Raw genomic sequence first — 15,471 nt, 5'->3', positions numbered from 1 at the left:
AAGAAAAAAGAGAGATTTGAAAAAGATAATAATACCTCATAGCAAATTCCTGGCATGTATCAATTAAGCTCCTACTCTTAGAGCTATATGAACCTTTGTACAAGCCTTTCTCCTTTAAGATGCAAAAAATAAGGGTTACTTTACCTGAAAAATTATCTTGCCTGTATGATGATGTGGAAAGGTAGGTTGTAATTTCTTAATTCTTGTGCCATTTGTTCAGAGAGGTTTGTAAGACAAATCCATGCTCCCTTTTCAAACTTTAGTATGATACTGGAATGTTTGGCTTTTACAATCAAATATCACCTGTCACTCTACTATGTAAGAAAGAGCCTATCTGGAAACAAACCGTGGGGAGCATTTGGCATCCAAGAATAAAGTTGGCAGCTGGATAATTAAGGCACATGGCACACTGCCAATGGGCCATCCTTCAGGTGAACATGACACAGATGATGAAAATTCTGCCTACACAGATCTGCTTTTCAGACTTCCCTTTTTCAGCTTTTCAAGCTTAATCTTTTTCCCAAACTCAGCTCATGTGAGAAGGTATAGCCTAATTTGTTTACAATTTTTCTTTCTTTAGTATATGGAAAGCTTTCATGACCTATATTGAAGGACTCTTTAGTATATATTAGGAAGTGCATAATTATGTCTGGAATGGAAGATGGATCTGTGGGCTGATTTTTGACTGGGAAATATTTTGAGAATTTTTAAGGGGGATATTAAAAAGAAAAAGAAACAAAGGATGAGATTATATGGAAGATACCCCTGAGTTTTGATGGAACTAAACCACAGAACTGATGAACTATGTGAGGTGCAACCCTGCAATCAGAGGAATGGAAGATGGCAGGGTTGAAAAAATACTTTAAAAGGACTTAATGGCTGAATTTGACAGGAGCAGAGCAATATGTCTGATTTCTATATGAAGGAACTTAACAGAAATTTTAATAAAGAGAAATTGCCATGAGGAAAGAGTTGAACCACCCTTTTTTTCTGTTTTAATAAAAGAAATTCATGCATGATGAGTCTTCTGAGTTATTCTGTGAAGGCAATAAATATATGGATAAGGATAATCAAGTTAGTATGTGTGTATTTTAGCTCAAAGACCTTTTGGAGAAAGATTTCAAAAATTATTTTTTAGAAACTAGTCTCATATAAGATGAGAACTCATCCTATAGAATAGAATAAATATTCTCAAAGAATAAATATTGGATGGGTCAGACTGGAATGGACCACAGTGGGTCATCTGGTCCAACCTTCCTACTCAGGTAGGGTCATCCTAGAGCACATGGTGCAGGATCTGGGCAATCTGTTCCAGTGCTCAGTCACCTGCACAGTAAAGAAGTTCTTTCTTATATTAAGCAGAACTTCCTGTACATCTCTTTCTGCCCATTGCCTCTTGTCTTGTTGCTTGGCTGAGAAGAGCCTGGAAACATCCTCTGACACCCTCCCTTAGATACTTATAAACTTTGATGATGTCCCCTCTGAGCCATGTCTTCTGGAGGCTGAACAGGATCAGCTTCCTCAGCCTTTCCTTGTAAGAGAGATGCTCCAGTCCCTTCATCATCTTTGTTGCCTGCTGCTAAACTAATTACAAGTCATAGGGTAAAACACAGGAATAAGTGGCCTTTTTTTGTTTTTAGAAGGGAGAAATCCTGGTGAAATCCCACAGAGATCCATGCTGAGACCTGCACTCAGCATCAGAAACAATTTTGAAAAGGTGAGGATTGAGGTAGAGAATTCTGATGATAAAAATTCAGTATGAGCAGCTGAAACAAAAGTTTTAAGAGACCTTATGGTAGAAAACACTGCATAATAAAATAAAAGAGGAAATTCAACAATGAACAAATGCATATCAATGAACAGAAAACAAAACCATGTAACTACATTACATGAAGTGAGGCACTAAATTAGCCACTATCATGCAGCAATGGAATTTTAAGTGAGAAAAAGAAATTAAACACAATTGTACATCTTCATAATAGAAGCCTGAGTGATAATCACATGTGCTTTTATTTATATGTACACAATTACACTACACTTGTACCACATCCTGATGTGCTTAAGCTGCATTATATATGCAAACATGGAAACATGATGAAGCTGCTTTTGTTGTTTGAAGTACTAATTTTTCTTCCTAGAGCAAGGTTTCCATGTCTCTCTCTCTCTCTAAACTTCTTCCCTGATATTGTGATGTTTTAAATAGTACGATCCAAGCAATACGAGTCTACCTTGGGCTACTATTTGTTGAGAAGGTATGCAAGAGAGCCCTGTCTCTTTTAGCTTGTTATCCAAATAGAGAAGCCAGATGAAAGGTGGAAAAGTATGTATACAAATGCAAAATTTAAATTCCTTGCCTAACATCTTGGCAGGCACAGCTATCCAAGGCAGTAGCACCTAAACCTGTTCTACAAACCTTTTTTTTTGTTTTTTAATACAATCATCGAATCATAGAATGATTTGGGTTGGAAGAGATGTTTAAAGGTCTTCTAGTCCAAACCCCCTGCCATGGGGGTGTGTGCTGTGTGCTTCATTTCCTGCCTGTAAGATATCACAGATTTCACAGCTGCTAATACACATTCCATTGATTTAATGCTAGTTTGCAGTGCTGTTGTGAGGCTGATTTTTATGGATTACATGAAATGCTCATCAGACTCCTGAAACTGAAGCAGCTAAAGTGGTTGTAGTATTGTATATACAAAACTGTAATAAGTTTGTCCTTTCCCTTTTATCCTTTAATTTTTTCCTGTAAGCAGTGGACTGCTTTGTTTCTACTAATAGAAATACCCTGAAGGTGTTTTAGCAGGGCAATAAGGGAAGTCATAGCTACAATCAATTCATTGGCATATGAACTCTTCCCAGATATAGAACTGAGTGCAAGAATTATAATCTGAATCCGTCATCCCCAGAGGCATAATAATGTGTTGTTCCCATCCATGTTATTAGCCCTCACTGTTTGATGTGGCTGTTGGCTTTCCTAAGTCCGATCTGTTTGAACATCTCTTTAATTTGTCATCATATTCCACTGTACCAAAGAACTCATCCTTACCTTTATTATGTTTTTAATAAGGAGCCCTTGTGCTTTTGTGGGAGAAAAATCAGGTGTAAGCTTTCAGTCAATTATGAAACTTACTTGTTTTCAACATCAGTGTCTCCTGTCAGGCCTTTTTGTTTAAGGTGACTGTAAGTGTATGAAAAAGCCCTTTATAACAAGTTCATCAGATTTGTCCATCGGACAAAAAATATTTAGATCAGGAATTAAGAATATTAGGGCAGTAAAGTCTCATGAAATGATAACTTCCCTTTTATCAAGGGGTTAGGAGTTACATTACACACTGAGATGTGAAGTCCCTGTATAGATGAATGACATTCACAGAGAAGACATCAGTATTTATTTTTAACATTTAAAAATCTCAGTTATTTTGAAGATTAAAAGGAAAAAAATCTTAGCAGACCAACTCATTTATCAGTGTAGATGATGTAAACACTTCACTTTGATAGTCTAAATATGAATGATAAATTAAAAGTCAAACAGTTTCTTACCTGAAAATAGTTAAATATTTTTTTCTTCCATTTTCTTGCTTATTGTCTTATTTTACTGATTTGATAATACTACATTCTTTCCTCCAAAAGATGGGGTTATTTTTCTGGCAAACTTTTTATTAGTTGCAGTCTGTTTCTTCCACTTACCTATTTCATAAACTTTCCCCCTTATGGTAAAATTGATGTCTATGACAAGAGTTGTCCTCTTTTATTTCTGTGATGGTTTTCAGTCCTGCAGCTCAGCATTTTTACTGAGGCTTGTAGGGTCAGTGCATTTGGAGTCCCTCAGACATGTTCTCTTCTGTGAAACAGAAGAAAATTTTTTTCTCAGAAAAAAATATTCCCAAAACCAAATTATTAGTAGCATTTCTCAGAAAAAATATTTTCTCTGCTTTGGGGCAGATTTCAAGGAGGAGTTCAAAGGGATAAACTACCCATCATAATGTTCTCAAATGAGAGGGACCTCTGTTGCCATGTTCATCTGCCTTTTTAAAAACACCCCACACCCCCCACTGAAATATTTCCACTAACATCAGGTTGTCATGAAGGTCCTAAAGCACAAAAATGAATGAGCACTTTTGTTCCTATATCCTGAAAGATGAAGGTCATTATAACTAAGGCCTCATCCTCAAGTATTCCTATTTCATAGATTATTCTTCAATTCAAAGTTAGTGGTAAAAATATTTTCACTTCTTTTTACCTGCCATTGGAGGTTTGAGTATTTTTAAGTTGCCTTTTTAAGCTTTTTTGATGCAATCATGAAAACTCTTTTTAAGCCAAAGTTGGAGGATTATGAAAGCAGCAACCATTTTGAGCCATTGGATCAAATAATCAAACCATGATGCCAATTAGAAGTGCAGATGTACTCTCTTGGGTCAGCAGGCATTACATAAGAGCCCCTTTGTTAAATTAATTTAGCAAAACCTTCATCAACTCGGGAACCACCACTATAGTTTCCCAAATGATTCTCCTATGGCTGAGCAGTCTCCAGGGCTTTTTGTAACTTGAACAAATAACTTGAAACAAATTCAAGGCTCTTAGTAAATTTTACTTTTATTGGAGTGCTTAATACAGAGGTTTGATATACTGATAATCTTTTAGCCATTATTTGTGCATATATTTGAGTGGTAATTTTTTTAGATGATGACAGGGCATAAGCTGGAGCAATCACACAGAGAGCAACAATTTTTCAATTATTCATTTGGCACATCTGAGAAGTCAGAACTAGGATTTATCCTATTCTCCCTTATTGAGTATCTGTAAATTTTAGTGCAGCTCTTTTTCAGCATCTTTTGTGCCAGGTAGCCAGACTGTAGATCCATGAAACTGGCAAATCTGAAGAATTAATATTTGGCATGGTCTCTCTCATAGACTGTAAAATAAATACATTCTTCTTGCTATCAGTAACCCTATAGAGGATTAAAACTGCAGGTTCATGGTTAATCAACGTTGTCAAGCTGACTATTCATTGTTAAGACAAATAGTTTATTTTAATAGATTCTGGAGATTTTAATGGGAAAGTAAATAATGTTGAATTTGAAATTACAAATGTTTAAAATTTGGCACCAGACTCTAAAAGTAATTCTCATTTTCTCAGGGAATAAAGCTGTACATGGGGTTTCAATCAAAGGGCCTTTAAGTTTTTGATTAGCATATATAATCATCAAGCCACATTCCAGGATGTAGTTTCATGAGTAAATGATGTACCAAAATATTTCCACCAACAATTCTTGTCAAATTATTTATAGCAGTAGTAACTGTGTAGAAATAATGATATGTTCTGTGAAAATTTGTGTCCAAAAAAGAAAGAGACTACATTTCAGTGAAAAAAAACCTGTTTACTGTGAATATTTTGTCCTGCTCTAGTTGCAAAGAATACCAACAATTTGCTTTTCATCAGTCCCATGATTTCAGGGGATACCTTTCTGGATGCCCTCTTTCTTCTGGGTCTCTGGAAGTCCTGTAAGGGTCAATAGCAAGCTCCCTCGGGGAGACATCCCATTCCATCCTGTCTTCAGCTGTACCTGTTTTTTCTATTTGTTCTATTCCTGCAAAAGATCTGATTACAGTTGGCAATGGATTTATGCTCTGGTTCCATTTTCTTCAGATCAATGATTTCAGACTCAATTACCTCTATATGCCTTTCTGCCCCCACCACCTGATTCTCCAGACCATTAAATTATGCAATGAATGAATCACTTTTATTCTCCAACAAAGAAAAGATTTCTTTCAATTTGTGCAGATTAGCATGGAGGGCTTCCAGGAAAGGCTTGGGGAAAAGTTTGTTACAATGAGAATGGCAATCTGGAGGTGATGTGTGCGTAGTGTGACTCAGAAGTTGGATTCCCTTTCAGAGGACTTTGCTATTTAGTGACCTTTTGCTTTGAATTTCTGATTTTGGATTAATGTCCATCATCCAAAAGCCCTTTGGCTATACTGACCCCACAATGTTTTACTCTTATGGTTGCCTGAAAAGGCAGTTTTTTGTAAGAATGTCTGCCTGAGTCTGAGGGCCTCTGGTGGGCACAGCTTCGTGGACTGTTGATGATGCAGTGTAGGAAGAGATGAGCAAAGCCCAGCACAGTGTGCTGCTGTTTCAGAGCTGTGTGTGCAGCAGTAACACCCAGCCCTTCTCTGTGTTTGGAGGGGTGGGATGCTCAGGCAAGTCACCTCAGGTGATGCTTAGTATGGCCTCTGACTCTGGGTGTTGGTCAACTATGAGAACTGTGAATTAAATTTATTCTGATTTGGCTCAGGATATGAGGGTTTGATTTTTTTCTAAATATATAAAAACTAAACTTCAGCAGTGTAAATGAACACACAACGTTTTTTTATATTGAAAAACATAAAAGCTTTGTGGAAGTTGCAGCTTTCTAGCTTCTGCAATCATTTGCTGGAGCTCTTGTCCTTTATTTTCCTGTTGCACTTTATCATTACAACAACAATATATTGTTTATAATATAATATTTAATATTATACAAATATATAAATAAATATATAATATTTATATTTATCATGCACTTATTAATAAAACAACACTAACAGGTCTCATGTAAATATATATAAATACATTCTTAGATATTAAAACTAACACCACCAACTGTGCTGCTTATTTGTAATTAATAATAACTCATATTACAGAATGTGTCACTTGGTAGTAAATATTAAATGTTCCCAAATCTTCAGTCTTCAGAAGGTCTCATTTTTAGTTAGAAAGGGATTGCACTAATATGACCTGTGTAAAAGCTAAATCTGGTATACAAGCAGGCAAATTAAGTAAATTAAACAAAAGGAAATCTGTTTTAAATTATTTGTTTTCTCAAACTTTTTAATATAGTTCTCTTAAAATTCAGAAAAAAAGAAAATCAAAAATTTTCAGTGATCTCTCTCTAGTGTTTTCAAAATTAAGAAACATTGAGTTAGAACAAGGTTCTGTTTTAAGTAGATAAAGTAAAATATTTACTGTCATGTATTTTCATTATTATTAGGTTTTAAAAAAAGTGTTTGGATTTTATTGTTAACAAACCTTCAGAACACCCAACAGCTCTATATTGCAGTAAAATCTGCTAGAAAAAACCCTGTGTATAAAGAAGATATTATATAATTATATGTTTTTTGTGTTGCTTGTATATACACATACATATACATAGTTGTCATACATATTTTTTTGAGTTTTTGAGAGTTTATTCTGCCTGAGATATATCTTTTTCAGAAGTCACTTTTAAAGAAATAGGAAAGAGTCATCATGGATGCATTAGGAAATATCTGGAAGTTGTTTGAGGATAAGTCAGTAGCTGGAATAATCTCACTTCTCTTGAATTTTCATCGGTGAATCTGCTCAGTCATGTTGCTCTCCCCCATTTCTACTCAGCTGTGCTTCAAAGCTGGAAATATCTCATACCTTACAAGTGTACTGCAAGCTTCTTTTCCATATTTAGAGTGAAAATAATCTGCAGCCATGTAGAAGATGTGAAGGAAAAGAAAATTAATGTGCATTTGCATAAACAATTTGGCTCTCAGGTTCTTAGTTCCTAGGAGAGTTTTTTAGTTATTTTTTTTTCAATAGTTGTATAAAAATAGATGACATCAGTGGGAAAAAATGTCCTATTACTATTCCTTTCCTCTCTTTTCTCTCTCGTGTAAGAGGATCACCCACTATCTTTCCCATAATATTTTTCCCAACTTTCATGTGAATTTCTTCCCAAGCTGAGACAGTGTGTTTCAGTGCCCTCTGTTGACTCCAAAGCAATATTGCTGCATTGTTTTAATAGCTGTGGGGAAGAACATTTGCTGATACAAATTACTGCAGAATGCAAAAACAGGGATCAAATAAAGTTACGTGGACTGTATATATAATTCTGGCAAGGTGTGGAAGAAATTAGAGCACCAACAAAACAAAAGAAGCCTTTCAATAAGAGACACTTCTTAGTGTAAATTAAAATGAGTTTTGGATAATTAATGTGTTTTCACTGATTATCTGGAGATCAAGTCCATAGTAAAATGGCACAGGAAACTAATAGAGCAAGAACAAGTTAGATGTCAAGGCATTTGTCCGCTGTCCGAAATAACTTATATATTTATGCCCAAATGCTTCCTAAATCTAGGTTAAAATGTTTTGCTTCTCCTAGATCAAGTTCACTAGAAGTAATAGTTTCAAATGTTAAGTTCCTTCAGAAGAAACTCAGAGCCACTAAACCACAACCAAGCTAATTTTGACTTTCCATAAGATCTCCTGAAACATTAGATCTGATCAGAGCTAAGGAATCTCTGAATATATGTAGGAAATAGAAAGGAAATTCTACTTTTTAAACTACTGTAATTTTTTTTTCAGTATTTTTAGAGCTTTTTTGTGCTTCTTTTTGTAGCTATATATGAAAACACCTAAACCATCATTAAAGCAAAAGGAAGATAGGTCTAATCTATCTCTGCCCTACTCCCAGGCTGTCCTGGCCTTTATGGTCACCCTAGTTTGCAATTTTGTAGGGAAGAAACCAAAAGTAATGGGTAAATCAGGGTACTGAGAATGGAAAAGAATGAGTATTTACACTGAACAGTTACAGAGATTTTAATGAAACTTTCAAAGAAATGAATACAGCCAATTAAATTGCCTTCTCCCAGGCTGCATTTTGACGATGTAAGTGCACTACATAGCATTGTTATTGGTTAAAAGGGACAGAAAATTTCTAACAGGATATTGAAATAGAAAGTTTCTAACAAAAATAAACTCTAGCATTCCCAAGCACTGCTAAAAAAAACCCCAAACCAACACCAAACCAGAAAAAGGAAAGCAGTGCTTTGCTTTTTTGACTTGGAAGAAATATGGAAAAAAAGTGCAGTGAAGTCTAGAAAAAGAATGTCCTGAGAAGTGGGACTGACAATGAGCTTTTGACTGACTGCCCAGAGCTGTGACTCTGTCTTTTCTGTTGCTTGGCAACTCCATGTTATCACAAAGAAACTGATATTAAGTTGGAACAGGCTGGATATGGTAATTTACGTGGGAAGATACTCTTGCAGTGGGAAAACCATTTTATTTCTAGTTTCTGTCAGCGTAAGTAGGTTTCACATGATGAACTGTAGTACATCCCCTGCTGGGTGCATTTTACCTAAAAAGGTAAAGAGTGACTCTGCCTTGGAAAGAGGCTGTGCAGAAAAAAACAAAACCAAAAAACCCCCACCTTGTTATTCATTAGACCTGCTCCTAGTGTCTACTCAGACATTTCTTCTAGTGGTAGTGACAAAAGCTTGTTTTCATATTTGTGTGGATTTAGTGCAGATTAGAGAGATGGAACTCAATCATTATCATTTATACCATCACATTCCCTAAGAACTTTTGAGATTTGACTAAGACCTCCCTGTCTTACACAAACATCAGAAGATGATCCTCACTTTATCTGAAGTCTTTTCTTTTACATTGGTAATAGTAAGTGCTGAGTTTCAATTGCACTTTATTCCTTCTTTATTGAAAGGAGACACTGCATGTGCAGCTGCTACAGAATAATTTGAAGACTGTGATAGAAACTGTCATTCAAGTTCAAATTTGTCTCGTACCGTGTGGCTGAATCTATATGATTACAGGCTTTGAAAGGTGTCTGGTGAGCTATATGGAGAGAATGGCAAGAGGATATATGTAAAGCAAATGATTTTGGGAAAGCTAAGAGCCATAAGAGACATGTAATCCATAATAATATTTTTAGGTTTGGGTTTAGGTCTAAGATTTAATTAGAAAAATAGAAAGCAGAGAAGATTCAGGATTTAATGCAAAGCCCTTTTTTCTTCAATGTCTGATTTACTAATAACTCTGCTGAGCTACTACCACAGTATCTCTGCATATCCATCCTGCATAATTTCTAGTAATTTAACACCATCATGCAGTCCTACAAGTAAGGAAGTACTTCAGGACTCCCTGTTCTGGCTTTGGTCAGCAAAACACTTCCTGGCTCCAGGCTTCTCTGCACTGCAGAGTTAACTTGAAATATAACTCAGTTTGTGCCCTTGGCTCAAATCCCAACCATACACAAAAACTTCTGACTTGAGTATGTTGATGCTGTTCAGCTGAAGGGATTGGCCTGGACTCTGAAGACACAGGCTTCAATTAGCATAGCTAATAGAGCTACTCACTGCTGCCTCATGGACTTGTTTTCATTGCCAAAAAAGGTGTATTTTTACTGTGGGATAATTAGCCTGATTTAACTATCCTTATTTTAAAACAAGGTCTTTATTTTCTTACAGGGAAGACATTGCTTCCCTATTAACTAACTCAGTGTTCCTTTTTGCTGATACTAAGCTAACTGAAGAGGAATGAACTGTGCAATGAAGAGCCCACAATGTCCTAGGCATCAAATAGACCCAGAGACTGCAAGCAAAGTCCTTCTCTGCACTGAGCCGTGGTGGGGAGGTAACTCCCTTTCTCACTTTTCAGTTGGCCAGCACAGAATGTATCAGCTTGCATCCTATCTACAAAACTAATGAGATTGTCTTCTTTTTAATTTACCACATCACATCCAATAAATCAAAAAATGCTCTGGGCTGTTATCTGACTTGGAGGGAATAATTGTATTCACTCCAGCAGCAGGCCTGGTTTAATTAAAACATAGTGTATTTCCCAATAAGGTAATAGTGACCAATTTTATTTTGGGTGCAACCTAAAACAACCTTACAACAGGGTGGAACAGATGAACTTTGCTCTACCTTGAAGCTTTTGATACTTTTAAGCTGACTTTAAAGACCTGATCATGGAGATCTGATTCCCTACACCCCCTTAACCACTAAGCAGTTAGTGAATAACTTTACCCACTGTACTGTTGTCTTCCAATCTAACTGCTGACAAATATCACCTGTTTCCTAAGCCTTGGCATTAGGGTAAGATAGAGCTTGCAGGCAGACTCCCACAGCTTGTGCTTATTGCATTCACAAGAACTAGCTTGCTGTAGAGTGTTTTCTATGCCAGTAGCAGCATCCTCTGGCTTCTGGATCATGCTAGACTAAGGGTAGCAAAACGGTAGCACCTCCTCTGTATGGCAAAAAAATACCTCTATGCTTTCCATCATCTGGGGTTGGCTTTGTTTTTGATTTTAAATTGAAAGTGAACTTTAAAGAGTTTGATCACTATGGCTTTTATTAAGAAAAAATGCACACACTGTATAGCATCTGTTTTCTGCATGCAGTATTTCTCACTGATGAGGAAAAATTACTGATTTTTTTTTAAATTCTTGAATTCTGGTGAGCACAGAATAAATAAGGGTACAAATGTGGGACAGATAAGAAGTAGTTAGGAGTAAGCAGCCTGAAACTTTCAGGGGTATGCTGACCAAAACAGTGGTACATTGACTACAGAAGGGAGCGAAGCTCTGGGGAGAGATGCTGTGGGCAGAAACCAAGGCAAGGGATGTCTCCTGTTGTGGCCAAGTGGAGCTCTTCAAGAGCATTGCTGGGAGCCAAGAGTAGTTCCTGGGACTGGGGAGATGCTGAGAGCCACCATTTCTATCTTGCACAGTATGCCCATTGGCATCTGCAATTAGTTTCATCTCATCAGTCTCAGAGACTATATTCAAAAGAGGGTGGGAGAAAAAGTTTTAGCAAGAAGAGAACCTTTTTGTTCCCAGCACTACCCAAGTGTCCCACATAAGACTAGATTAGTCAGTGGGTGCTACTCACCACTTCCAAGATTTTTATTTCATCTCCGTCTCAGGTTTCTGATGACTGTAGGACTGAATTTGGTCAAAAGTTGAATCAGATTCAGGAACAGTGTTATTGACTCATATTAATGTTACAAAGTTAACTTTCTCAAGAAATTTCTCTAGTTACGGCTACTTGTTGATTTGCAAGGATTGGTACAGAAATGAACAGGAAAGCAAATAAAATAGGAAATAATAGGAAAATTCAACTTTGTTTTTGTTTGTGGTAGTGTTAGCAACTCTGAAATGACAGCTCATCTCATTTCTTTGAGTAAAAATCTTAGCACGGGGAATTACAAGGTGCATGTGTGCTCCCCTCAGGATACAGAAGAACCACAGAAGCTGTAGGTGAATAAACAGACAGGTTGAGCCAAGGTGCAAAGATGATTTTTTGTGCCTAGAATGTGAAATTAATGAACGATCTGTAGAGCCAAAAGCTGTGGGATTGGGACAGCAGTACATTTGAGTTTTAAGTACTAAAACACCAGTAAATCAGGACAGCAAAGTATTCAAATCTTATAAGTGTTAAAATAACCCCACCCTACAAACAAAAATATTGGCAGAAACCTTTGCTCCCTCCTATAACACTGAGTATGACTCATGGTTTTGTGAATTTTGATGTGTGGTGGCACAGAAACTTCTCTATCTACTACCAACAGATGGTAGGTTTCTTGGTATTAAAAATATGAAAACAGCTTGATCTCATGTACCTTGGTTTAAAAATAAAGCTCTTTTTATAGCATGTCTCAATTTTGACAACCTCACTGTGCTGTAAATATTGGATTCCCAGTATAAGCATATTTTAAAAGCCTAAACCAGATTCTGATTTTAGGGGTGGCCTGATCCTCTGAGTTTGTGAAGTCTTCAGCAAGAGGAGTCACAGCTGAACATAGTTGCCCTTTGTGTTTAACACCAAAGTTCGTGGGTTCAGCTTTGAATTAAAAAATGTATTTCCTAATTTGGTAACTTGCTTAAATTTAATTTCAAATGTGTGTAAATTGTAAAGTATCCACGTTTTTTTCTGTTTGTTTGGATTTTTTTGTGGTGGTAAGCATAGAATAAATCTGTAAGATTGAAATGCAATTGAATATATAAGTAAAATGATATCTTCTTAATTTTGCAGAGCACAGATAACTCAAATATATCTATAATTGCCCAGAACAAAAAGTGCTTTGACAATGATATTGTTTGCTCAAAGAATGTTTTCATCTCTGTTGGAGACACTGAGATTTATTTTAGCGAACCTTCTGAGAAGCAGGTTAGTTATTTTCTTTCCTTTTTGGGTTGCCCTTTAAGATAAGCACTGCAAATTTACAGCTCTACAGGAGCGTGTTTTTGGAAAGCATCTCTCAGTCTGAGTTAATATAGTACAAGTGTTTAGGCCTGGATAAAGCAGCAGGTCCCAGGACACACATTTTTTTTTTTCCCCATTGTTTTTTTTTCAAGTTCTATTTGTCATACAGAGAATATTGTCCAAAAGTCTCAAGGAGCTGAAACATACTGGCATTAATGAGTTTCTTTCCAGATGGTTTTAAAAGAGAAACCAAAGTATGAAGCAAACTTGGATGGCTGAAAAGACAAAATATCAAAGTATTAAACAACAGTTCTACTAATATTATTGATTCAGCTGTATGCTAAAGTATTCTTCAATATACACTTTGCTCTTATCTGGCTGTATACCTTAGTAGCATTACTTTAGTAGATCTTAATAAATATTCATTTGTGTCAGAAGACCCTAGGGGCACAGGAAAACAAATCTAACTATCAGCTTTGGAAGGCTGGATATTATACTGTGATACACTTTCCAGAACAGGACATTACAATTCTGTGGGATAAGAAGACAATGATGCATGTTAAAGTTGGACCTCGATGGAAGGTGAGCTGAAATATAAACCTGAGACTTTGTGTAGGTTCTCTATATTGCTAATGTGATCTTTTATTGAATAACTGTCAGTCTTTTCTTCAAGATTAGCTTCCCCAGTGATATGGCTGTTTATTGTGGTATTCAGCTGATGGAATTTCCCAGCTAAGAAGAGATGGAGAATGTGACTTCTGAAGAGGAGTGGTTTCTACGTATGCTTCCACTGCAGCCTTGGAGCTATGCAGTGATTCAGCTCTGACTCAAAGATACTTTGGGGGCTGGAAGGGAGGGGTAGTGTTACCTGGTAGAGTTATCCAGTTCACTGCATGTTTTCATTGGCTAAAGACAATGGAAAAGAAGTTTCCATGCCCAGTGACATGGAAGATGGCAGGTTTGTAGTACAGATTACATTAGACTGATGACAGCATTGACCCTAAGATGTAGTAGAGGCTTCTGAGATGAACAGATGGAGTCACATAATAGTTAAATTAAAAAAGACAGAATACAGAAATAGTTCTAGACAAAATCTTACATTTAAACTTAATGGATATATTGCGACAGGATTCAGTCATGATGCAAGGAAGAATCCAAGACTCCTTTTTTTTCCAGTTGCTCTTCTCTTTTCCATTCCTGTATCATCATCTATCTTGGAGTCTCTGCAACTCAGTCTTTGGGTGCTGGCAATTCAGAATTACATTTCTCTTCGTTTCAAACATGAACACATGTATTAAGATGAGGCTCATTCAGCAAAAGAAAACATGCTACAGTTTGTACACAGAGTACAGTGTCAGATTTTTTGAAGTGTAAGTCAAAGCTATAATGACCATCTAATGTGATTTTAAAGAAAAATTATTATAGGCTTCTGTCCAAATAGCCATAAAATACTTAAATCACTTACAAGTTGATTTATCAGCCATCAATACACATAGAGAAAAAAAATTTCTTCAGGTTGTATTTAGGAACTCAAATACTCTGAGTTTTCTGTTTCCAATGACTGCTTCTTCTAGAGGCTCTAGTTCAGTAAGATGTGTGCAGCAGACCTTAAGAGAAAAGAACTTATTAGTGTGAGCGACAACACCCTAAAAATCCAACTCCACTTTTTATTGTTGTGCAGGAATGTCTGTTTTCCTATATATATATATCTTTATATTTGTGCATGTATACACAGTTTTCCCATCAGCAGTATACGCCTAAGAAAAGAAAGTTGCAGCTGTCTCTTTTATAATTGCTATTACAAATGTTCTAGCTATTGTGAACTAAAATTAGAGACAGCAAGTTTTAATGACAACAGCTAGTCAGGCTTCACAACCATGAGGTAATTCACCTGAACTTTTGACTTTTGGACTGGAATCACTATTGAGCATTCAGAAAAAAATATTACTAGATTCCAGTCCATTTTCACAGGCAGGCAGTAAGAACAAGTTCTGGAAAATAAGAAGAAAACTACTGATTTCTGTTGAAAGATATTTGCAATGTGGAAATGCAGGCATAGCAAAGTATCATGTTTCTTCCAAGGATAAGTCAGATTTACATTCACCCTTTTCACTTATAAATTTTTATATTCCATGTGTGTCATTTGTGCCAATTATAGGTTATGAGTTTATGAAAAAATAATTTTCTCTTTCAGGGCAAACTGGCAGGCTTGTGTGGAAATTTTGACAAATATACTTCAAATGATCTGACTACATCAAACAACATGGAGGTGAGAAATGCACAGGTGTTTGGAGACAGCTGGGTATTAGGACAGGTAAGTCCCATGTCCAATAAAAATGTAGGTAAAAAATCTATAATTTTAGTTTGTAAATGAGCACATTATAACCACAGGATGTACAGGTATTTTCTAAAATTCCCATCACACTAGAAGAGGACATTTTAATTTTTGTGTTCATAGATGTG

The 15,471-nt window shown here is 36.2% G+C and overlaps 1 protein-coding gene across 1 annotated transcript in view; it reads left to right on the top strand.

The window, feature by feature from the left end:
• OTOGL (otogelin like) overlaps positions 1-15,471 on the top strand; it is an 89,451-nt gene that overhangs the window by 35,310 nt on the left and 38,670 nt on the right. Inside the window, exons 26-28 of the mRNA XM_005519540.2 lie at positions 12,838-12,972; positions 13,444-13,590; positions 15,203-15,322. Of these exons, the coding sequence (XP_005519597.2) occupies positions 12,838-12,972; positions 13,444-13,590; positions 15,203-15,322 (402 nt within the window). The remainder of the gene's footprint in view (positions 1-12,837; positions 12,973-13,443; positions 13,591-15,202; positions 15,323-15,471) is intronic.

The sequence above is a fragment of the Pseudopodoces humilis genome, chromosome 5, assembly GCF_049639895.1.
Source record: "Pseudopodoces humilis isolate 2021_Gansu_Grassland_sample_001 chromosome 5, ASM4963989v1, whole genome shotgun sequence".
Lineage (NCBI taxonomy): Eukaryota > Metazoa > Chordata > Aves > Passeriformes > Paridae > Pseudopodoces > Pseudopodoces humilis.
This window is presented reverse-complemented; position numbering and strand designations above follow the sequence as displayed.